Source organism: Penicillium chermesinum (genome assembly GCF_028974085.1).
Source record: "Penicillium chermesinum strain IBT 19713 chromosome Unknown utg000006l:1.0-2335141.0:1.0-2336784.0, whole genome shotgun sequence".
In the NCBI taxonomy this organism is placed as follows: Eukaryota; Fungi; Ascomycota; class Eurotiomycetes; order Eurotiales; family Aspergillaceae; genus Penicillium; species Penicillium chermesinum.
Genome location: NW_026695316.1, coordinates 784,710 through 807,380, shown reverse-complemented (window position 1 = coordinate 807,380; position 22,671 = coordinate 784,710). Strand labels below are relative to the sequence as shown.

Sequence of the window (22,671 nt, the reverse complement as noted above, 5' to 3'; positions counted from 1 at the left end):
GGAATTCGTATATTATGTCACCATACCGAGGCAATCACCCGGCGGTTGATCTGACAAACTCCCTATCCTGCCATAGAGGTAATAAGTACTAGGTAATGATAGTTCACGAGGCTGTAATCGTCGTCGGTTCATACAATACTGCATATTATGATTATTCTCGAAGATCAGTAAAACGATAGAAGATGGAAGGACTGGAAACAAAAGTATACGACCCAGAGCGGTTGTAAGCACAATCTGGACACCCCTCAACCATATCTTCCATAAAGAATCTCGAGTCCGGCAACAGACTAGTTACTCTTGAAATAGTTTAGAGCCAGGATGTCCCCAAGACCAATCTCCTTAGACCAGGCGTCGAGATTATACCGCATGCGGTGCCAGTTGCTCAAGGTTTTGCCATTAGCTGGGGCATACTTCTTCGCATCGAACCCAGCTGGCTGCTCGAACAAGAAGAAGACATAGCGGTGAGGCCCACTACCAGGGGGAGGGGCAGGCCCAATGTAGTTTGCAATGAAAGGAGCATCGGTTTTCAAAACAAGCTCAGAGGCCTTTACGTCCGGCTGAATCCAGTGAAGAATAGGGCCAAGGACACCAAAAGATGGAAATGGCGCATCGATGTCGAGTGTCACGATAAGGTAGGTCTTATCGGGTGAAGCTCCAGAGTAGGTGATCTGGGGAGGCTGCTGAGCATCTGCACGAGAAATGAGTGTCCACACAGGGGCTGGATATTGAGCTTCGTTATCCCATCTCACCTGCGCGAGGAATATATTGTCCAGGCTCAACATTTTCGTGGCTACCCACTTTCAAGTTCAGGATCTTGGACTTGTCGCTCTCGATGAGCTTCAGTCCCGTGGCGATGCTCTTCTCGGAGGGCATGGTAGGCAATCTCACATTCGTGTTGATGTCAAAATATCAATGGGAGGCCTGAGGGAGTCTGAAGCTTTGGTCACGGGAAGAAGCTAGTATCCTGTCGGAGATAACGGGGTTTGCCTTGCGGCTCCTCGTTCATTGGCTCACAAGCCGGATTATACGCGACGGCATTGGATGCTGCGCTTTTTAATTCGACAATTAGAGTGCCGTGTGGAAGTTTTTTTTTTCCTTTTTTTCCCTCGCTGATCGCCCCCTGAATTGGCGTGGTCACAATTTGTATGCTGAACTCGCCCGACTCGGGACTTCGTAGTTATGTGACTCGGAACAGGGGGGCCTAAGTGTGAGACCAGCCACTGCCGGTTAGTTGGAATTAGTGCGCTGTTCATGGACTCTCCCACTTCTATCTCACTCAATCACACTTTCTCGTTCTGGGTGATAATCTTCAGGCGCTGATCGCCGTAAGTTTCATAGTTCTTCTGGGCTTTTGCCATAATAATAGGATCATCTGGCTCAAAGCTCAGCTCCATATCATGCCATCCCCTGTCTCTGGGGTTGCTTACCATCCTAGGGCGATGACAAGCGGAAGAAGGTAGCAAGAACACTAAAAGAAAAAAAACGCAGAAATTGGCCCCTTCACCTATCAATTTAGATACTGGCGGTTCGTGTGGTGTTTTTCAGGTGTAAATAGCTTCAAATTTGACAGAGTGATGATCATTTTACATTCAGGAATCGTGGAAGTACTCGCCAGGGTGTGGACGATCCACATGGGGGTCATTAATTTGTCATTCTAAGTAAACAAGAGTAAGAACACCTATAAGGAAAGATATTGATGAAGATGAAAACCTGTTTCTTGATTCGCCTGGGCTTTCCCTACAGAGCTTTCCTAGATTTGTCCAAAGAATCTGTGTTCGGCTAAGGAGTCATAGGAAACCTAAGAGCGGCGTACAATTAACCTTAGACTGTAGCATCAAGAATTTTTTGTGTATCCTAGCCGAGGTCTGGCCCTATCAGCCTGCCAGAACACTTGCTAAAGACACACAAATGTAAGTCACCGTAAGGATTATTTAGTAGAGGATCGAAATCATAATTCAGCCCACCTGAGGGCACTTGCATAGTTTCATCCAGGTAAGTGTCCTTGTCAACCCGTCTTCCATCAACAAGATAAATAGGAGGATCTCTGGGTCCACGCGGGTCAAGTTTCACCACTCTCATACATCTTGATGAGAGCTTCTATGTTCACGCGTTGTATCTGGCCCAGTTCGGTTTCGAGACAACGTTTCAGGCTTTCGATTCTTCTTGCAGGCTGGATATAGAAAGGGGGAAGATTGGCGGAATGGAGCACAGGCTCAGATTCAGACGAGTTGGGCTTGGGTTCAGACATGTTGAAAGGTGGATGGATCGTTGAAAACGCGAGGTTTGTAGAAGAATGATGTAAGAGACTCGTAGGTTACCTAGGTACCATGCCAGGGGCAGGTTTCCGGAACATAGTTATTACACCATATGACGATGAAAGCTAATACAAATGAGTGAATATACTCCAGTTAAAGGGCATAGCCCGGCATTCTGACTCTCAACTTTGCCACACCCTTTGTCTGTTGCATGGCGGTCTATCTATTCCGTATAAGTCCCTTCGCTCTGCACTGGAATCCTTTCCCCGGGTCTCACCGGGTTAGAGTGCCACTCCCGGCAATCTATGCTCTGCATGCCCCATATGCCCATGGGGCACAACAAATTTGGCAGGTGGAAATTCGAGTCTGAAATCCATATTCGTGCATCAAGAAAGTATACCACCGCAGTTCACCATGAGTACTGCCGAAAATATCGCTGGTTGATTAAAGCACGCGCTCCAACCCGTCTTCCCAGATGCCCAATATACCTCCAGGATTTCTCGCAAAGCAAGTGGTATATAGGTGCCACTATCGAGACCCTGGTCAGTAAGACAGTTGCGGATGAATTGGCGAATCTCTATACACCCTTGACCCGCTGCATGCACTCCAAGCACCATCAGCGGCCAAACCAAGGACCCAGCTCCAGCAATCCCGAAACTCACGAGCACCTTGCAAGCAAGCTCGTAAGTGAGACCTCGGAGCGCTAAACAATTTTCCTCCGGCGGGCAAGACGCCTGCAGGATGCCACAATCTTGAAGAGAGGATATTCCGTAAAGAGAAATTGCTGCTTGGTACATATGTGCCACGTTCTTGAACTCTCCGTCCAGAGTATCATGGCTCTCGACCCATTCGTCGGCCGAAAACCCATCTAGTCGACCCAGAATTGCAAATGCCTCGGTCTGAAGGCTTTCGGTGGCGTCAGGAGTACTGCGCGATGCTCGGCTTCTCAAGTGATTGATTCTGAGAACTTCTACCAGTAAGGGTGGAGGACACATTCGGAAGGCTAGGCCGACTCCGCCGTGCTTCAAAATGAGAAACTCGAGTTCTTCAACGGGGAGGGTTTCCACCAGAAGTTTCGATGCGAGCGACGATGTATCGCCGGTGATTACGAGGCTGCAGCCAAATGAGCTCCATGATCATCATCGAGACCCAGATTACTCACAAGATAAAGTCAAGAACCAGCGGGGCCATGCCAGGGGACTCCATGAGGGAGCGCATTCCACCACATGCTATAATAACATCGCGCGCGCCCTCAAGATGAACCCGGAAACTTGACCAAAGACCTTGTTGAATCTGCAGAATTTGAGTGAGCTCCCTGACTTTGCTACTGCCCCTTCGACGAAGACTTACATCCACGTGAAGAAGACCAAGGATCCCAGCCAAGACAAGGGTTTTTTTATGGCTATTGTCTTTTATTTCGTCGTTGAGCGAGTTGATAACCAACCCCCTGTATTGGAAGAGTTTGACTTGTAACTCTTTTGACTCTGAATGGCTCGGTGAATGGCTCATTCTGTGGCTTAAAGCCATGCATACCAAGCTTAATCCCATGTAACTCGGAAAGCCTAAAATGATCTGAACAAACCTGGGTGACATGGGGAAGACATTATTATTATAACTCGACTCTCTGATTTTTCTTAAATCAGGATAAATGCAGTCATTGTCTTCTCAAGAAGTCAGCCACCTATATTTCCCCGGGCCCTTTTCTTGTTCGTTTTTTAATGACGTACAGTAATTGATGGAGTCCAGTATGGCATGGACGTGGGTTTTCAAGCCACACTGGGACAGTCGCATATTCTGACAATTACTGCACTTGTCTTCCCCTATCTGTCTCTCCTTGAATCTTCTGCGTTTGGCGGTTCGTTGCTGGTTCCTGGGCTTCGATGGCTCGAACTGTCTGACTTTTAAAGGGGGCGTGTGGCTATAACCAGGACAGTCGACCCCGGCCCGGGCGCATCGGTTACATCCGGGACGTGAGAAGTCGCAGACTAATTGCTGCCGGCGACACTCCCAACAATGTGTTCGTGATGACTCTTGCATCTGCATCGAATCACAGAGTCGGAGTTGTGAATGGGGCGAAATGTAGATGAGGAGCATAAAATGTTTGTGTCGCTTACGAAGAGACGGCTGGCTCGACCGAACAAAGAAAGTGGCCCCCAAACCCCCTACTATCATACCTGGCTCTAGAACGAACTCCAAAGCTTGGCGACAAAATTACCCCATTGGGATGCGAGGCTGGTCTGGGCCAATCATCGTCAGCTGAACCACAGTATCATTCTAAGATTGGAGAATACTCGGTCATGTACTCAGAGTGGAGATGCCGTGCAGTGATCGAGGCTTGACTTATAGCCAACTCGAAACTTACTATAAATAAGATACGAGTAATTATATAGCAATCGCATGATCGCCTCGAATCTCCATGGACACATCAAGCGTCTTTATTGACCAACGAGGGTGTGGCTACTTCTCCACTCTTCTTTCCCTTGTCACAATAGCTCTTGATTGTTTAAGCTACTAGTGCAAGCCCAGTGAACATGCCAGGAATAATACAATACTAAATTAACCAGCCAAGGGCAAAAAAGCTTTTCTGCCAAATGGCCGGAGTTCAAGTCTGACTCTCGACCCCATCACCCCCACCCGAGACTGCATGGGGGCTATTCGGGGAAGAAGACTGACTGAGGACCAACTGAAGGCCAACTAAGGATCCTAGGGAAGACAGAATGTATCATACCAAATCACTATTCAAAAATGTCACCTATGAGGTTTCTATCTTATGCACGATTGGAATATGAGTGTAGATATCCAGAACCCTAGAAAAATATCTTCAAGTCCAAATCGCTTCGCTGACGTGTAAAGTGCCAAAATGCAACAGGAAGCAGAACTAAAAATCAAGTGATGAAGCGCGCACGAAAATGAGAACCAAAACCATGAAATATCAACTCCTTGCAAGCCAGTGGTATCAACGGAGATCGTGAAAATTTGTACATCGACGAAAGAGAAATCGTGACCGACCCCAAGAGGAACGTAAAAGAAGAGAATGAGAAGGTTTAAGCCGTTTGAACAGGAGATGCGGTGCTGTGCTTCTCCTTGCTTTCCATGTCGACTTCCGATGTAGAAAGACGCTTTTCAGCGTCACTCACTTTGGAGGTAGGCTCGGCGGAAATGTCCTCCGGCTTAATCCAGTCCTCCACAACCCTCTCTGTCTTCTCCTTGACGTCGGCTTCTTCTTTCGCGGTCTCAGCCGCAGTCTCTGTCGTAAGAGGGGTAGATTTGTGCAGCTCAGGCTCTTGGACCTTTCCGGCAACATCGGCATACGCTGGAGCGGGTTCTTCGGTCACGGTGCGACCTTCTGTCTCCTCGCTTTCATCTCCATTGATAGAATGGAATTCATCCTTGTCCACAGAAGGCTGCTCGCCGTAGTCGGAAAGCGGATCGTCCTCGTCAACAACGGTAGGAAGAATAGTGCTGGTGTGTAGCATTTTCACGTTGGTAGGAAGGCTATCGGCAGGCTCGGAGAGCGGTTCAGTGAGCTCAGAGACCTCAATAGCCTCCGTTTGTTCCGTGCTGCGACTGGTATGGGACAGAGCAGTCGGCGACACAGACTCCCGACTCGAGCCTGATCCTCCCCAAGTGTGTCGAGGATGGCGTGGCGGAAGAAGGGGCGGCGTCGGACGTTTGGGAATAGTCACCAACCGCGCACGCGTGAAGGTGGGTGAATGACGCGGCGAGTCGCCAGGCCCCTGCTCTTCAATAGGAGTAGAAACCTCCTGCTTAGTGACCTTGGCATTGTTGACCTCGTGGACCTCGACATCGTCATCGAATCCCACAGCATGGTTCTCATCATCCGCACTCTCCAACTCCTTCTCTTCCTCAAATCCTCGCCCACCCCTGGTCGGCATCGACTCCCATCCCCCCTGCTCCTCCTCCGCCCACGGACTGATCGCCCCCGTCCTCACTCCGCTCTGCCGCGACGACGCTCGGCTCACTGAAGCAGGCGCACTAGTTAGCGGGGGCTCATCGGTCTGCACGCCACGATCCACGCTGACATAGCTCTGCACACTCGTCCGGCTCGCCCGCCAGCTATTCCGCGGCGAGCTACCGTCGAGACTCTGCCGCGCGAACGTCGCGAAGATCGGGCTGCTCGGGTTGGGCCGGAACTCGAAAACATCATGACTTGGCCTCACCTTCGTGCCTGCCTCCCGGATGTACAACCCTTCTTGCTCCAATGCCTTCACTCCGTAGGGATCCGGGTCGTCGGCTGCGGGGATGCCGAACGCAGTGCCTTCGGTGGGGAGTTCGAGGTCGCCAGGGGTTTCGCCGGGGAGATGACAGCGCTTTCATCCACGTCGCGGTCGCCCTGGGCGGCTTTGACGGTTTGGATTAGGGTGTTGATGGACTGTGGCGGGTGGCGGGCTTTGCCGGCTAGGATATCGTGGACGGAGATCCGCTCGCCATAGAAGCGCTCGTTTTCGTCGGTGCGCTCGATAATGATGGTGCCATCGACTGCGACGCCGGCGTACAGTCCTTTGCTCTTCATGTAGGTCCAGATCGGGGCCTGGCGCTTGTGGACTTCGGAGTCGAGGACGCCGCCCATGCCGACGGGGCCGGCGGCCACGCTGACTTCGCCGCCGAGGGTGCAACGCACTTTCTTGAATGCTTCGAGGGCTTCGTAGGTGTTGATAACGACCACGCAGTCGTATATGTCGACTCCAGCGAGGAAGCCAATGCCCGCCGTGTGTAACAAGATACCGGACGGTGGGCTCCATTCGCCAGTCTCTGGGATTCGCCCGAGAAGAATCCCGCTACCTCCAGAGCCACTGACCCAAAGCCCAGTGCGCATGGTGGTGAAGATAGCTAGACCCTTGGCGTTCTTGACAACTGCCTCCGGGATCTTCTTGATAACTCTCTGTTTGCCCTTGGGTCGATTGATCTTCCCATTCTCATCGGTCCCGGGGTCCGTGTCGGGCGCATAGAAGCCATCTTTACAGAAACTGCGTAAAATACGGGCGGCTTTGTCGCTTTCTTTACCCAGTTCCATAGGCCAGAACGCTTCCGCGCCGAGCTTGTTGGACAGCCGGTTGACCGGAGCGCCGAGCTTGTCGACGGCAGCCCATGTTTTATCGAATCCCTTCTTAGAGAAACGCTTGGTCTTATCCCAAGCAGATTCGGGCATGGCGGCAGGGCCCTCTTGGCGATGACGAAGGATGAAATGCAAAGGAAGAGCGCTGTCAGAGAGCGATGGCAATGCAAGGTGCGTGATCTATAGGTAAACACAATCTCTGAAGCGCGATAAGCACGCTGCAAACAGCACCCATGAAACTATGGAATGCTTCTCAAAAACGACGAAGAATGCCCAGCGACCGGGGCGAGGTAGATTGGCTGGTGGAATATGCCGTGATCGGCAGGTTCGCCACTGTGGAATGCGTGCGGGGAGGAATGTGTCGATGAGAGGGTTCGATATATAGATGCACCAATCTGGAAAGGTTACTGACAGCTCCGTAGCAACATTGCAGACTTGCTAGAGAAAGTGTCTCGTTTCAAAAGACTCCCCAAGCCTTCGGGTCCTCGCCCAACTTTTTAAACCCGTGGCAAGGCAAACGAAATGTCTGGAATGCCCAAAACAGCCGAGGGGCAAAGCTTACCGGCTGCAGAGCCAAAGATGCGGAACTGCCAGTGGAAGATCGACGACTTTTCGCAGTAGAGCGCAGGAGCTACGGTGCAAATGGGGGGGAAATCCAGAAAAGAAACGTCGCAGACCAGCAAATTGCCCGGAACAGGCTTCTATATGAATAGTATTTCCGGTTTACCGGGTGAGACGGAAGGCATAGAGTGGCGCCCGTGAGAAAAGCTCGAATCACGAGTTCCATGGAAAACCCCGGAAGGACGTCATCGATTCGTGGCCGAACCCCTCTTGGGCGCTGATTCGGCCTGGCCTTTTATCTTCTACATCAGATTCCTTGAAGTTTATGCAGCTCTTACGGCAGGATTGCTCCCATCCTTCCGCTGTGGAAATCCTACTGCTCGACGGATTCGCCTTGATGTTGGAGCCGATCTCGCCGATAGATCACAATGCCCCACTTGGTGATGAGCCCCTCGTCAAGCTGCTCTATGTTCGGAGTCTAGACCGACGGGGCATCGTTCCTGAGCGCCCAAGGTTGAATGTTTAATTCTCTCATTTTAAAGTTCTCCGCACAGGCTGGGGCAAGACGGAGTTTTCCATTTGTCGCCATTGAGCATCTTATAGGCTGCCATTGTCCGCTCCAGGCTCCGGTGAAAACATCTTCCGCATAGCCACCTGCAGCTACTAGCCCCCGGTTCTAATGAACCACGGCATTGGGGCAATAATTTTTGATCCCAAGTTACATGCTCAGCTATAGATCGCTCAACCAATCACACTCCTCGGCCAAAGGCTCGCTAAGCTGGGGATCCCTGAAGAATGGCCGACAGCTTGAGGTTAAAGTTTTCACCGGGCGTGGAACGTCTTTGCCGGGCGTAGGGCATTGCGTGAGTGGTCGTGGGTTCTTTGCGAGCGCTTCGTAGGACGTTGATGTCAATCCTTGGTCATAAGTAATAGATGAATTATATCCCCAAATGCCCCAGGATTTAGTGATTCTGCGGCCGTATTGTTCGTGCACGATATGCCGGGAGAAAACGCTAGTGGTTGCTGTGCCACTGCGCGATCTATCGGATGCCACCCCCAGACTTGAATATTGGGCTATTTGATTGCAGCAGTGCATGGCGAGGTATATGGCCAGTGGGATGGCAAGATCATACAAGATCATATTTCTAACCTCTGTCGAGATTGAAGTTGCACTTTGGGTGGTACCTATAACCGCTGGAAACCCATGGGGCGTATCAGACTGCAGCAGGGCTGTGAATTACGAGTCGATCACTTGTCGAAGGAATCATTACATAGTCCGCTGGTAGCTCGAAACACCAGCTGCCTCGTTACTTGGAGAGTGCGCAGGGTTCCCTTGCTGGCTCTATGTGATCTATCAACCTTGAAGTCGCGCATACCGCGAATGATTTCCAGAAAAACCGATCTCGCCGTGTAGCATTGACAGTTTTGTATTTTGTTATCGATTTCGGTATAATTGGAACATATCGCAATACACCAAGGCCGTGCCGTGAGCAGTTTCAGGTCTAGGATAACAGATGGTATAGAAACATATGCGGGATTTAAACAGTAACCACCTTGACACTCCAAAGATACGCTTAGAGGGCACCCAGCTCCTTCAGCTTGGCAACCAGACCATCGACATCCTCCACCTTGCCGCCACCCTTGCGTGGCGGAGGCTCTGTGAAACATTAGCACCCCTTCACTAGATAGCCCGCACGAGCAGGAAACCGGTCCACAATCCGGAGAGCAAAACATACCGGTAACCTTAATAGTCTTCAAGCGACGGGTATCCTCGACCCCGAAATCGGCGAGCGTCTTCTTCTCCAGCGGCTTCTTTTTTGCCTTCATGATATTCGGCAAGCTAGCATACCGCGGCTCATTCAACCGCAGATCCGTCGTGATAACCAGCGGCAGCTTCGCCTTCAGCGTCTCCACACCGCCGTCAACCTCATGCGTAATCTCCACGGTGCCCTCCGCATCCTTGATATCGATCTTGCTCGCCTGCGTCGCCTGCGGCCATCCCAGCAGTCCCGCGAGCATCTGGCCCGTCTGCCCTTGGTCGCCGTCGATCGCCTGCTTGCCCAGCAGCACGAGGTTGATATTCTCCTTCTCCACGACGCCCTTCAGCATCTTCGCGATGGTCAGAGGCTCGGGCGAGCCCTCGGCATCGGGAACGTCGATGTGGAAGGCCCGGTCGGCGCCCATGGCCATCGCCGTGCGCAGGACATCAGGGGCTTTGGGGCCGCCGGCGGAGAGGGCAAGGATGTTCTCGACCTGGAGGGGACCCTTGCGCTCGCGGAGGCGGACGGCTTCTTCGACGGAGAGCTCGTCGAATGGGTTGAGGGAGTGCTTGACGCCAGCGGTTTCGACACCGGTTTGAGATTTGTTGATGCGGGGTTTGATCTAGAGAGGCAGTAGGTGGGATTGTTAGTTTAGCTGCGATTGGACGAAGGTTTGGTGAGAATTGGAGGTGCTGGTGTTTCGTGCTCCGGTCACCGGCCGGTGTTCTGGGGGGTGGTGCTCTTGTGGAGGGAGTACGAACCGCGTAGTCGATCACCCGCTTGACGGGCACTAATATCCGTAGTCCACTAGCCATTGTGTTTGGGATGAGCTGGAGAACTGGAGAAGCTCAAGTTCGAGAGGGGAGGAGTGCGGTGACGGAGCGCCAAGAATCCCGACTCAGAAATCGCCGATGCGGCCCGAGTATAGCCTAGTGAACTGATCGCTGCAGCCGAGGTTAAACCCCCAACGAATCACCCTCTGAGGGCCGTGATTAGAAGTTCGCCTCCGGTGATCTTGATACAGCCTGCCCAGGAGCTACTGCGGAATTGTTCTATGGTATAAGGATAATGAGTTGCGCTTAGCACTTGAATCTGCAAACCTCTCACATGCTAGTCCCGGGTGCTTCTCGGCGATAGCTTGAAAGACCTTTAGATACGAGTTCACGGCAAAGGATTGGCAAAAGCAAGGAACTTTCGAAACTAGTTCATCATATCTTCTAATTGAATAGCGCAGCAATCTCATCCTCATATAAGCTGAATTAGCCATTTTGGCCACACTTCCCTTGATAGTCGTGATGAATGGCTTCTCCTTGGAAGCAAAGATCACCTTCTCTGACGGAACCTGAATAGATACGTGACAACGTGCGTTCAGCTTCCCAATATTTGGCAGCAGACTCTGCAGTAGCTCGTCTCGAGGCCCGCCCTCTGCGTTCTCGACAAGTTCGACCAAGAGCACAGGCGACGGTCTTCCGTGTCCTCCAATAAGCGCCTTGTCAACGCCAGGATGGGCTAGGATCTTAGGCTCCAACATAGATGCAAACAGTCTCTCTCCATGAATGAAATCAACATAGTCATCGCTCCGACCAATAATCTTCCATAAGCCCTTTTTCAGTCGAAACCCATAGATTGTTCGTCTCAAAGCGGTGGCGGTCAGGATAGACCATAAACACCTACTGCATACAGTGCAGGTCGTGGATAAGTACGAGCCCATCCAGATCGCCCTGCCGGTGCTCGAAGGTCGCTCCTGTGTGCTTCTGGAACGCGAGGTAGTCTCATGTATCAGGGTTGCCATGGGCAGTGGTAAAATAGCTCCCGGCTTCAGTACTTCCGACGCATGGCACTACCTGTACATATGGAGGAGCTGTACAGTCGTCGAAGGTAGAGGGGCGCCGGCAAAGTGTGTGTACTTTAGATTTCGCAAGGCGCGAAGGCCGTCGGGAGATCGGCTAATGGCATCGATCAAGACTGGAGGAAGGGCTCCTTCCAGGGTGCTCTGAAGTAGGACTTGCTTGATGGCGTCTGGAGATGGAGGGCCCGGGGGCCCAATAACAGCTACCATGTGCACAAATGTTGTCATTGAGAGCGTCATGAGCATCCCCACAAACTGGTTGCAGTAGTGTCTAGTCCATAACTGCAAGAGGACAACCTACGTGCAAGGACGGTAAGGGTGAACCCCATCTTCGTTGGGCGTCTCTTCTATTTCCCATCCGGTGAGAGAGGCCACCGTTTCTGCCCAGGCCATCATGAGGTGCGAATAATATGTAGTTGTTTTGGGGTTTCCTTATTTCACCCTCATGATCATTCCAATGGCCCGCTCGCTATATGCTCCATTGGGACCGTACCAGTTGTTCCAGAGTGAAAGACCAGCCAAGGATCATTTTTGCCTTCAGCCCATGACGTCGGATAGTTGATCGGGCTGGCCTCTGTTTCGTTCAAGAAACATCCCAAGGGTGGGAAAGTGATAGCCCAGATATGCGGAGCGCCCTTGGGGATCTCTCCTACATCTTCAGCTGCTTCTCCCGGCCTCAGGTACACCGTACAGTCTGCCTTCTCCAATATCTGCATCTGAGCCTGCGGAGTGATCAAAGGCGAGGGGAGCACCATCTACGCATCCAGTCAACATCCTGTTCATTTAAGTATCCTAGTCTCCCCCTTACCACTCGCTGTGTCTTCGCTGCCGCAACAGCTACAGCTAGAATGGGATCTCAAAGGTCTTTTGAGCCACCGAATCCAAAGCGTTGAAATTCCTTGCCGGGGAGTATGCTTTCGTTCAGCCATGCGCGGCGTGGTTGGCCGCCTCGTTCAGTTGCCAACATGAAAGACCCTTGTAGCCAAGGAAAGGTTCGAGTTGCCTATCGGGACGGATATCCAGTGATCATTGGTGCCTTGGGCACGCTGCTCGATTATCGAGGGGAAGATCCGCTCCCCATGCTCAGTACCTGGCGATGGAAAGCTGGCAATCCTGCCAGGAGACGCCATTCAGAGCGTTGGGAATAATGCACAAAGTCCCTTGGTATGAATTGCACAGATGTTACGTCAGGATGAAAAGAATGAGAAGAACGAATAGGAGAAAAATAGGTGCCTACGCAGGTGGCCTCGCTGTTCTTTATACCGTGGTCAGCTGGAGCAGAACCCAAGACTAATTTAAGTTGGGCCGGGGGGGGGGGGGGCTACGGGTGAGAGATTTAGAGGTATGAGCGGGCCTCATGAAGGCTGAGATAAAGAACACATGTACGCCAATTTTTGGAATGTATTTGCTAAGACACAATACAGTGGCTTCGTCTAGCGTAAATAAACAGGAGTATTTATAGAGTAACAATACCAAAGTCCAACCAACTTGATTCTTTGTACAGAGGGAATCAGTTCTGGTGCCGCTGCCCGGTTCCTGACCTGCTCGAGCCTTATTTCATGATAGCTTTTCTTAGAGCATGGTCAAAGTTTTTAGTCATTTAGACATTTACTCACCCTCTAGCTCCTTTACTTTTACATCGACTTTCTTGATCCAACAGACAGATCACTACTCCTCCGTCTCCAGTCCAGCCTAAATAAGACGCTCCTTCCCTCTCAGTTCTCACATACTTCCTTACCTCCTCATCTCCAATTCACCTCAACCCTCTCACAATAGAATCTTCAGACACTAACTACTGGGTTTCCGGTGGGATCCAAGAGTCAGACGACTAACTGAAGAGTTCAGGAGTGAGGAGATGGCAGGATTCTCAACATCACGAGTCACTCTTATCTTATAGACAGCAAGAAACAGACAATCTGGTGAATCCTGAGCAAAAAGAGTAAGATCCTACAGATCCTCAAGACCCGGTATCTACAACAGCTAACCTATAGCTCCTAGAGATTCCCACTATTAGACAGGGACTCAAACAAACCTCCTAACCGAGGTTTCCCACTCTTCCGACAATTTCAGATCTGGCTACATCAGAAGGTTGGAAGAACAACCAGCTTCTGGGAGGACGCCCGTACAACAACCAGAGCCCGAAAAAGACGCAGAGGACAAGGGTTATCAACCAGAGACACCCCAGGAATCCGCAAGAGCTACAGCCAGCATGGGCCAGCATATTGACGCATCCGCCAAACTAAAGTACACCCGAGCGGCATTCACCGCGATGTTTAAGTATCCAGGATTCGTTACGCGGACCCAGAAAGACCTGGAGAAAAGAGCCAAGTTGTCGTTGACGGACAGTGAACTGCAGGGATTGGTAGGAACCTCAAAGAATTAGGAGAAATAAACTTGTTCCAATGTCTGTACGAACTTTTAGTACAAGCCCACGCTTTGAGGACATCGGATTCTATCTTCTTCGAGAGCGAATTCTCGTAGATCTGTGGGAATTCCTTGCCTTAGCTCAAGAACAACGTGGCGGATGGATAGCCGAGCTATGTACGCTGAAAGGGCGCCTTTTGGTCCACACCCTCATATCACGACATTCGTAGTCTCCTAAGAGGGGCCGTTTCGCGAATCAGAGAGGCCTGATAAAGGACCCTAGTACAAGGCGAGTAAAACTACACAGGTCGTGTACCTGGAGACGGAAGAGATGAATGAGTCCCGCAGGTCTCGGCCGGAGTGAGCGGGACGAGGAAGCGAAGTGGGGGGAATTCCCCCCCGATGACCTCAAATTTGGGTTCATGGTCTTTATCAAGTAAGGCGCTGGAAATATGGATATACGATCTCAAACTTAGGGTTCGGTGGATGTGGGGCTCGTACGCGTACATGAGCAACGTTGAATGTGGGGAAGCAAGGTGGGACTGACGAAATGGCCGTGTGACGTTCTTCACATGTTCCTCCTATCTAATATAGAAAAAGAGATCAGGAGCCAAGGGGACAGCACAACACTTTCAGACCAATTCCGAGACAACAGAAGAAGAACAATGCCAGCCAGTGTGGGGGCGTCTATCCCAGATATCGAGGCCCTTGGGCCCGAGATAGAGAGTATCGATGCTTGGCAGGAGCGCCACGGGATCAAGGTCGACCAACAGATACGCCTGGTGAAGCTTGCCCATATGCGATACCAACATCCTGATCTTGATGAAATTACCACTTTCCTCCTAGGTAAAGAATGGGAATTTCTTCCTAAATCCTCAAGAGGAGATAACTGATTATGGTCTATCCGTCTTTAGACTTCGGCATGGAAGTCGAGAAAAGGACCGAAACCGAAGCCTGGTTCCGTGGATATGGGCCAGATCCGTATGTGTACTATGCTCTGAAGGGGCCAAAGAAGTTTCTAGGAGGGACTTATGAGGTCGAGAGCTACGATGATCTGGAGAAGTGAGTCTTTCGTATTGTAAAATTCTTTTTTCTTAAACAAAATACTAACCAATGGTGCAGAGCATCGAGACTACCGACTGCTAGCGAGATCCAGGAACTTAAGGATGCTCCAGGCGGAGGTTTGTTGGTCACGGTCACTGACCCTGAAGGGCTTCCAGTCAATCTCTTGTATGGCGCAAAATCAGAGCGTCCCGAGGGGAAGATGGAGAAGCTCGTCTACAATTATGAGTCCGAGAAGCCGCGTGTGCGGAAATTCCAACGATTCCAAGTTGGCCCTGCAGCTGTCTACAAGGTTTGTTCTGGGTTCCATGCAATGCAGCAGTAAGACTAAACCACGATTAGCTTGGACACTACGGCGTCTGTAGTCAGAAATTTGAGGAGCTTGTCGATTTCTACACCAGAACTTTCAACATAGTGCCAAGTGACTTTCTTTATGCTGGCATGGGGGCCAAAAAGAAGAATGTGGCTGTATTTGCTCACATTGACCGCGGCGAGACCATGGTCGATCATCACTGCTTCTTCATTAGCATGAATGACACCACCCATGTGCACCATGCATCTTTCGAGGTCCATGACTTTGACACGCAGAAGATCGGCCATCAGTGGCTTGCCAAGAAGGGTTATCAGTCTGTCTGGGGTGTTGGTCGCCACATTCTGGGCTCCCAGATCTTTGACTATTGGTGGGACACGACGGGGAATATGATTGAGCATTATGCCGATGGCGATCTTGTAAACAGAGAGACACCGATTGCATATGGGCCTGCGGGAGACGAGTCTCTTGCAGTTTGGGGTCCTGACCTGCCAGCGGGATTTTTGAGCTGATCTTCGGGTCAAGATCTTTATTTCAATATGGTCCTTTAGTGCAATTTTCAACGGGAAATGATTGCTTCTGTTTGTGAACTTACCTGCATCAAATGATATTTTTTATCTCGCAAGGTGACTATAGAGGGACTCGAAGAAGATGTGTTGCCACGATCAAATGACTGATGCCAGTAATCATCAGATCGATCGAGGCTCTTATAGATCTCGATACGCTTTGACGCTTTCAAGGCCGAAAGGTAATTCACGGAATAGTGAGTCTCATTTGCCTGGAACTAAGAAATGTGGGCCAATTTATGTGGGGGAGGGGGTGGAGCGGGATAATTCTGTCCGTAGACCAGGGCTGGACGACTGCATCAAGCGCCTGGAAAATATGCTCAGTATCCGGATGATCGTGGAGACGAAGCGCGGATATTCTGTACCCCGTTCATCATAGCCCCACACTACAAAGTAGGGTGTACCGAGGTTGAGTGTGAGATTGGTTCCATAACCGGACAATGAGGCTGGCTATTCCTGGAGCAATGCCGCCAATTTTCCACATGTTACCCCTGTTGTTTCTTTTATTCTCTCCGCACACTTGATTCGCTTCGTGGCCGAAGAGGACGGGGCAAGTCCACCTTGGAAAACCGGTCGATACCACAATGGATGTTGGCCAAGACAATGTCGACGGTGTGCAAATTGCGGCTTATGCTATTGATACTGCCTTCGGTGGAAGAGGAGCCGAAATATCCTGTATATCAGCAACCTTGAAAGGTAAATGCACTATTACGCTGTAGATTGAAAGACCAATTTTGAATTGAACGTACTCCAGCCCTGATCTCCCCTCTCTTGCGATGAGTGTAATTCCATACGATGCTCGGTACCACTTTGGACACAAAAAGTTTGAGGTGCGGTACTAGAGACGGCACACTGAACCTCCGTTAAGGCAGCAGCGTCCACTATTTACTACAAGTGAGTTTACCAATATCCATAGAGACCGTTAGTCCGGATAGAAATTTGAAGTGTAAAATATTATCATTCCAGGACAAATGAACAAGGCTAAGGGGGGTATATACATCCAAACATCCAACCTTCTATATGCGAGGACAACATATACAGCGTAACGCAAAACCAAGCGATCGTGATCATTAAACAGCAACAGCACGCCCGAACCTCTTCTCGACCGCATCGCCATCTTTGCGCCGAGCCCCCAACCCCGTCAACTTTTTAAGGAGGTCCGAAGCTTTACGTCGACGCTGGGGGATAGGCTCTTGCTCTTGGCCCGGCACGCACAGAGAGTAGAAGCCCTGGTGATTACCAAACTCCTCCGACCCTGAGTTCGACTCCTGGTCATCCCAAATAGGATAGGCATGGTTCTGAGCCCGCTTCTCCTCGTCACGGCCGGTGATGCTCTGCATCGAAAGACTAGTGTGGATAATGGAGTCGCGGCTCTCGCAGGTGCCAAAGCCCGCCCATTCATGCGATTTCAAGCGTGACTCGGAGGGTAGCCTGCGCGTGCTGTAGAATCGACATGGGGCGGCGTCAGGTGGTCCGGCAGCTGTTCCTGGAGCCGAGACCATGCCTGCATGGTCGTTGCTCTGGGGCTGGAGGGTTTGCGAGTCATCACTGCCGGACCTGTCGAAGCTGGCCTTGAGCCAGGCCATACCCTGTGCACCGAGCAGAGCGGATTGTGGGAGCGGCTCGCCAGTCGCCACTGCGACGGACCGTGGTTCCTGGGTAAAGCCCCAGCAGAAGTCCATTTGCGGAGGACTGTAGGGAAAGAAGGCCGGGCTGGACGAGCGGGAGCGGGACCTCGATTCGGAAGTCGAATGTGTCGCAAAACTTCTGCCGCGCGCACGCCCACGCTCCGACTCTTTAGCGGGCGGGGACATGGAGTTGCGTTTTCCATAGAAACGGCCTGTCCCCGCGGACGCGGAGAAGCTATTTGGTGCGGCCCGATTACTCTTTCCCGGCGACTGGAAGCTCATTCCCACGCCAGAATCATGTTGGTCTTTGGGGAGAGGGCCCTGTTTATCCCATTGCTGGTAGCCTGGATGGTCCTGGGATGTGCATGGTGGTTCCGGCGGCGAGGGATTGACCAAGCCAGCGGGGTCGGGACGGCAAGCAGTCTCTGCTTCCAGCGACGGCCACATAGGGAGCCCGCGGTCGATGCTGTGGACGAGGAGTGCGCAAGCGTGTTTCACGTCGTCCTCTACTTGCTCTGCGATATCCTGGCGCTCGAGGAGTGGCGAGGCCGGGCGAAAGTATCCCGGCTCGTCTGTGAAATCGTAGTATCGGGTTGGGTCTACGTTGTCCCACGTCGTCCCTGCTGGCGACACGGGGGTTGTGGCCGAGCGGGAGCGGTGACTGGCGCTTGAGGCTGGGCGTGAGGTGGTCATTGTTGAGGCACGCTCTCGGGTTTGGGAGGGTCGAGTCTTGAGGGTGAAGCGTTGGCGCATTTGCGCGGCTTTCTGAGAGAGCTTGCGCTCCATCGGATTCGTGGTGGCAGTGGAAGGTAAAGGAGAAGTGTGAGGTGGTTGTAGATAAGTGGGATTTGAGTCGACAGCGACCGATCAGCAATTGATTGCAGACGCAAGAGTATCACGATTAATATGGCGTGGTGGAGAACCAAGCGGTCGAGGACAGCGCCACAGATAAGGTGGCAAAGTTTACTTGCAAAGCACCGCAGATGGCGATTTCACGATGTTTACATCCGAAATAACTGAGAGCGTTTCCCGGTGCGACAGTCTGGTATGCGGGGAGCCCCAATCGAGGGATGCACCGGAACGTGCATGGGACCTACAAAGGCAGGGGAAAGAGGAGAGGGAAAGAGGGTTTTAAGAAGCCACGGCTGAAAAAGCAGAACGCAGTGTTATCCTCGATAAGGAGGGGGGGAGGGTACTTTTTGAGGCATCAACGATAAAGAAAGCGAGTTGGGGATTGGGCAGGCACATCATGGGCCCTAGTGGAGATGGGGTCTTCAGCCAGTGGAGAGCAAGGATATAAGGCTCCGGGACCCCAATCAAGGACCAGGGATCATGGGCTGGGCCCAAGGGGCCACCTAATTTTTATTGGGGAATTTTCGGATTTCCCCTTCCGCTCTTTTTGCTCTTTCCCATGGGCTGATCAACCTGGTCAATGTGATAGGCGTCCCACGCCGGTTAGGATCGTCCGTCAAGCAACAGTCGAGACGCGTCTGTAGCCTCGACTAGTCGACTGATCGGCTCAACGGGCCCCCTTTTTTTTTGTGGCTGGGGCCCAACTTTGCAACGTCTGCTGAACAGTTCAGAATGGAGTTCCATATGCAACTACACCATCGATCCCTGAACTGCGCTCTGCTCACTGTAGTATATATACACCTCATGCTTATTTCCATGCTTGGACTTCATACTCCATAGTTAGGTCATACTTTATAATTCATACCCCCCACTGTGTACTTCACCTCGGCTCTTTTTCTGTTTCGGTCTGTATTTCCTTAGTGCTAGCCACCCGCATAACAGCGTCGAGTAATTTCTCCGGGATAATTGGAGCATCCATGTCATCGTGGACGCTATTCACGCCTCTCACAGCCGATGGGTCGCGGCTCCACCAAAGAGGCGGCTCCTGATTCCAAGACTGTTTCAATTCCCCCTCAAGCCCGTCCGATAAGGTGGGACCCGGTGGAGAGACTCCTTGCAAGAGCCGTTGAGACGTGGTTTCATTGATTCAAGCGAGGGACAAACCCAGGATTAGGAGACGCCACCTTCTGCCAATGTCGGAGAATCTTCGCTGCAGAAAGAAAACGAAGAGACGGAGAACGCCCGTGGAGGGCTACGGTGTCGGCTCTAATCTTTTGTTTTTGTTTTTTCCCCTTTTTTCTTTTTTTCGGTAATCCAATGCAAGCTAGTGAAGACATCGGGAAACTGGATCTAGACCCGGCGCCCCCCAGTTGCATTCGTTTATCAACACAAAAACAGGACTCGCCGGCCCCAGCACGCTAACACTCTAGCTTTGGAGCTGCGAACGCTCTAGCGGGTGCATTCAGCTGCCTAAGAGCATCCTCGATCAGATCCGAGGCCGACCGGGGCTTATCGCCTTCGATCTCTCTCTTTTCTCTCCCCTTACGCTCAGCTCCGTAGATACGCACATAGAAGATACACCTGTCATCCCGCCCCAATGGCAACTTGCCCGACCTGCACAGGCCATGCACGACGGAACTAATCATAATGCGGCCTTATGGGCACGGATCTGCCACACGCGTCATCGGTCAGTCGGCCGAGGATCAACAAAGCCACATGAACATTTGTCTACACGATGCAGCGCAAATCATTTTCCTTTCCCGTTGCAGCGTAGATCCCGCCAGCGATGCAGTCGGGGGCACGTCGCGTGCAGTTCCCATGGCCTCGCTTCCCTGGCGAGCAGTGACGTGGGCCCATTTGCTCTCTATGCAGCAGGGCTCAGACAATCGCCGTGAATTGGGAATTCGACGCGCCCATTGGTTTCGAATTCTTTCAGGCCAACCTTGTGGGAGGGCCATGCAGGGATTCGGGGAAAGCGTGGGCTTGCACGGTCGCTACTCATATTCTACCCTCCCCTCCCCCGGGCTAACCCTGTACCTTTAATCTTGAATGCTACAGTCGCTGTTACGCAATGTTACGTGGTGGAGACTTTAGAGACAGACCATGAAATGTATGCTTCATTGTATCATGATATGTACTAGTACCCCAAAAAAAAGGATGTGACCGAGTCACACAAGTTCGCCACAACGGGCGTCGAGATTGAAATTGACCCATCAACCCCTGGAGTGAAATTTTGTTGGAGAAATTGACCCAGAGGGCGGGTCTGATGGAGAGCAGTTGGATGCTTCTTGTGCAGTCATCTCGGTCATGGATCAGGCCAAGCGAAATTCGAGAGAGGCAGTTGGATGCTCATCTCCCTGACTAGCGGAACGGAAAAAGAACGGCAACCTCTACTTCCCCTGGTGCGCCATGCCTCGCCGGCCCAAGGAATAAATGAACTCCTCATCCCGGGGTTGAGTCAGGGCGAGAGTTCATGCCTGGGACTGGGGCATGGGGGGGCTGCAGCATGCACTGCGCCGGCGCGGTTCTACTTGCTATGGTGGATTACCACGCGGTCATGTCCTCCACTTCGGCCTCGCCAAAGGTGCTACTCTTGGTGAGCTTGTTGACACTGGCGAGGGCTGCGGCGCCTTCAGCGCTGGTGTGGGCCATCAGGTCCGGCAGGACCTCGTGGAAGAATTCGACAATGTGACGGTTCACTTGCTCGAACTGCAGGAGGAAGGCATCATGGCCCTCGGGACTTTCGATACGCTTTAGTCGTGAGTTGTGGATTCCCGCCGCAAGCTCTTGCTGCTCTGAGAATGTGAAGAGACCGTCTGACTCAATGCCCAGGACAAGAGCCGGCTGCTGGATCTGTGAAAGAGCATCGTAGACCGGATTGTCCGAGTTCTGATCAGCACGCTGGCGCGACACATCATGGGTATCAAGTTTGCGGGTCATTGCAATGTAGCAGTTGGCATCAAATCGCTTGATGAACTTGTCGCCTTGGTAGCGCAGGTAGGACTGAGCTGAGAAATAGGTCGGGGGGCGAGAGCGACCGGCTGCGTCAGTCTTAGGTTGCGGCGTAGGCACAGAGAATGTCTTGGTGCCAGAGAACTGGGGGTCCATGTATTGGACTTCAGTTTGAGGAGCAGGCGAGTCTTGTCTGCTCTCGGACCGAGAAGTTGCGCCGCCCCGGTGACCATCGTTGTGAATAGCCCAGTGCTCATTTGGAGGTGAAGGGTTCCTCTCAACTCCATTAATGTTCTGCCGCTTGGATGGGTCAGGTACATTGCGGCCAAAGCGAGACTCGAATGAGTTTCTGCTGCGGTAGGTGAGAAGCGCCGACATGCGCGCAGCACCGAGACCAGTAGCTGGTGGATCATCGAATGGGTAATAGCCATCGTCGTATTTGGGATCAGAGTAAATGCTCTGTCGTTGAGCTTCACCCCAACTGATGCACCATGCAGAATGGCGCGCAGAGGTAGCGATGGGGACAATAGCGCGGACATAGTCCTTGCCGAAGAAAGCGTACTCTAGGGTGAGCATTCCTCCCATGGACCCTCCAACAACAGCCGCGATCTGCTTGACACCGAGGTCGTCTAAAACGATTTTGTGGATGCTAAAAAGTACGGTCAGTTTTTTGAAGAGAGACGCTTCTCGTAAGTCTTCATGTCATGGGTGCTTACTTGACGTCGTCCCGGACGGTAGTGAGAGGGAACTCCGGACCATAGTAGCCATTCTCAGGCTTACCATGTTTATATGTCACGGCACTTGCACTTCCATATGGACTCCCCAGACTGTTTAAACAGACAATGAAGAACCGCGATACATCGAATGCCTGCCCGGGGCCTCCTAGGAGTGGGCCCCACCAATCGGCGACATCGGCGCTCCCACTCAAGGCATGACAAATGACCAACGCATTGTCGCCCTTCGGCGACAAGACACCGCGGGTGGTATATGCAACAGGGACGTTATATAGTGTGACGCCAGACTCGAGGGTGAATGAAGGTACCACTGCGATGGATTGGTCCTCAATCAACCTGGCGTAGGGGTTTTCTGGCTGGGAATCGACTCTCTCTACGGGATTTAGTAGCCGTTCATTGCCAAAGGAGGAATTGCAATGGGAGGGGGAAACTGACGAAGTTTTCCAGGAGCAGCACCGCTCGTTTCGGAAGCCATTGTAATGGCGTGGAATGGAACAATCAATGTGGACAAGGTTGAATGAAAGAGGGATCCGAACTGCAGAAATATTCCAATTTATTCTACGGCCCCACTAAGTGAGTCAGGGACCCCGCGGGGGCATACATCCAATCAGTACTCGGGCGGTGAATCGTACATAGGCGGAGTGTTCTTTAGACCCACGTCATTGGCAGAATTTCATCCTTGTTCTCTTCTTCTACCAAGT

General features: G+C 51.9%; 11 protein-coding genes across 11 annotated transcripts; 1 reads left to right on the top strand and 10 right to left on the bottom strand.

Moving 5' to 3' along the window:
- Positions 1–287: 287 nt before the first annotated feature.
- Positions 288–873, bottom strand: N7468_008090 (YbhB/YbcL family Raf kinase inhibitor-like protein; the record flags this gene model as incomplete). Its single annotated transcript, XM_058477386.1, has 2 exons — positions 288–688; positions 750–873. The coding sequence occupies 2 exons, from the start codon at positions 871–873 to the stop codon at positions 288–290; spliced, it is 525 nt and encodes a 174-aa protein (XP_058327731.1).
- A 1,186-nt stretch (positions 874–2,059) lies between these two features.
- On the bottom strand, positions 2,060–2,248 carry N7468_008089 (uncharacterized protein; the record flags this gene model as incomplete). Its single annotated transcript, XM_058477385.1, has 1 exon — positions 2,060–2,248. One exon carries the CDS (start codon positions 2,246–2,248, stop codon positions 2,060–2,062), a length of 189 nt encoding a protein of 62 aa, XP_058327730.1.
- A 584-nt stretch (positions 2,249–2,832) lies between these two features.
- On the bottom strand, positions 2,833–3,764 carry N7468_008088 (uncharacterized protein; the record flags this gene model as incomplete). Its single annotated transcript, XM_058477384.1, has 4 exons — positions 2,833–2,859; positions 2,918–3,368; positions 3,418–3,548; positions 3,606–3,764. 4 exons carry the CDS (start codon positions 3,762–3,764, stop codon positions 2,833–2,835), a joined length of 768 nt encoding a protein of 255 aa, XP_058327729.1.
- Positions 3,765–5,299: 1,535 nt separating this feature from the next.
- N7468_008087 (uncharacterized protein) lies at positions 5,300–7,425 on the bottom strand (the record flags this gene model as incomplete). Its single annotated transcript, XM_058477383.1, is given in 2 exon segments — positions 5,300–6,586; positions 6,598–7,425. The coding sequence occupies 2 exon segments, from the start codon at positions 7,423–7,425 to the stop codon at positions 5,300–5,302; spliced, it is 2,115 nt and encodes a 704-aa protein (XP_058327728.1).
- A 2,042-nt stretch (positions 7,426–9,467) lies between these two features.
- Positions 9,468–10,468, bottom strand: N7468_008086 (electron transfer flavoprotein subunit beta/FixA family protein; the record flags this gene model as incomplete). The annotated part of the gene is made up of 3 exons (XM_058477382.1): positions 9,468–9,550; positions 9,630–10,275; positions 10,415–10,468. 3 exons carry the CDS (start codon positions 10,466–10,468, stop codon positions 9,468–9,470), a joined length of 783 nt encoding a protein of 260 aa, XP_058327727.1.
- Positions 10,469–11,493: 1,025 nt separating this feature from the next.
- On the bottom strand, positions 11,494–11,730 carry N7468_008085 (uncharacterized protein; the record flags this gene model as incomplete). The annotated part of the gene is made up of 1 exon (XM_058477381.1): positions 11,494–11,730. The coding sequence occupies one exon, from the start codon at positions 11,728–11,730 to the stop codon at positions 11,494–11,496; it is 237 nt and encodes a 78-aa protein (XP_058327726.1).
- Positions 11,731–11,951: 221 nt separating this feature from the next.
- N7468_008084 (uncharacterized protein) lies at positions 11,952–12,257 on the bottom strand (the record flags this gene model as incomplete). Its single annotated transcript, XM_058477380.1, has 1 exon — positions 11,952–12,257. One exon carries the CDS (start codon positions 12,255–12,257, stop codon positions 11,952–11,954), a length of 306 nt encoding a protein of 101 aa, XP_058327725.1.
- Positions 12,258–12,358: 101 nt separating this feature from the next.
- N7468_008083 (AMP-binding enzyme) lies at positions 12,359–12,632 on the bottom strand (the record flags this gene model as incomplete). Its single annotated transcript, XM_058477379.1, is given in 2 exon segments — positions 12,359–12,505; positions 12,516–12,632. The coding sequence occupies 2 exon segments, from the start codon at positions 12,630–12,632 to the stop codon at positions 12,359–12,361; spliced, it is 264 nt and encodes an 87-aa protein (XP_058327724.1).
- Positions 12,633–14,531: 1,899 nt separating this feature from the next.
- N7468_008082 (trihydroxytoluene oxygenase) lies at positions 14,532–15,750 on the top strand (the record flags this gene model as incomplete). Its single annotated transcript, XM_058477378.1, has 4 exons — positions 14,532–14,712; positions 14,781–14,928; positions 14,989–15,220; positions 15,271–15,750. The coding sequence occupies 4 exons, from the start codon at positions 14,532–14,534 to the stop codon at positions 15,748–15,750; spliced, it is 1,041 nt and encodes a 346-aa protein (XP_058327723.1).
- A 1,124-nt stretch (positions 15,751–16,874) lies between these two features.
- N7468_008081 (uncharacterized protein) lies at positions 16,875–18,218 on the bottom strand (the record flags this gene model as incomplete). Its single annotated transcript, XM_058477377.1, has 1 exon — positions 16,875–18,218. The coding sequence occupies one exon, from the start codon at positions 18,216–18,218 to the stop codon at positions 16,875–16,877; it is 1,344 nt and encodes a 447-aa protein (XP_058327722.1).
- A 2,610-nt stretch (positions 18,219–20,828) lies between these two features.
- On the bottom strand, positions 20,829–22,445 carry met2 (homoserine O-acetyltransferase; the record flags this gene model as incomplete). Its single annotated transcript, XM_058477376.1, has 3 exons — positions 20,829–21,885; positions 21,953–22,343; positions 22,406–22,445. 3 exons carry the CDS (start codon positions 22,443–22,445, stop codon positions 20,829–20,831), a joined length of 1,488 nt encoding a protein of 495 aa, XP_058327721.1.
- Positions 22,446–22,671: the final 226 nt, after the last annotated feature.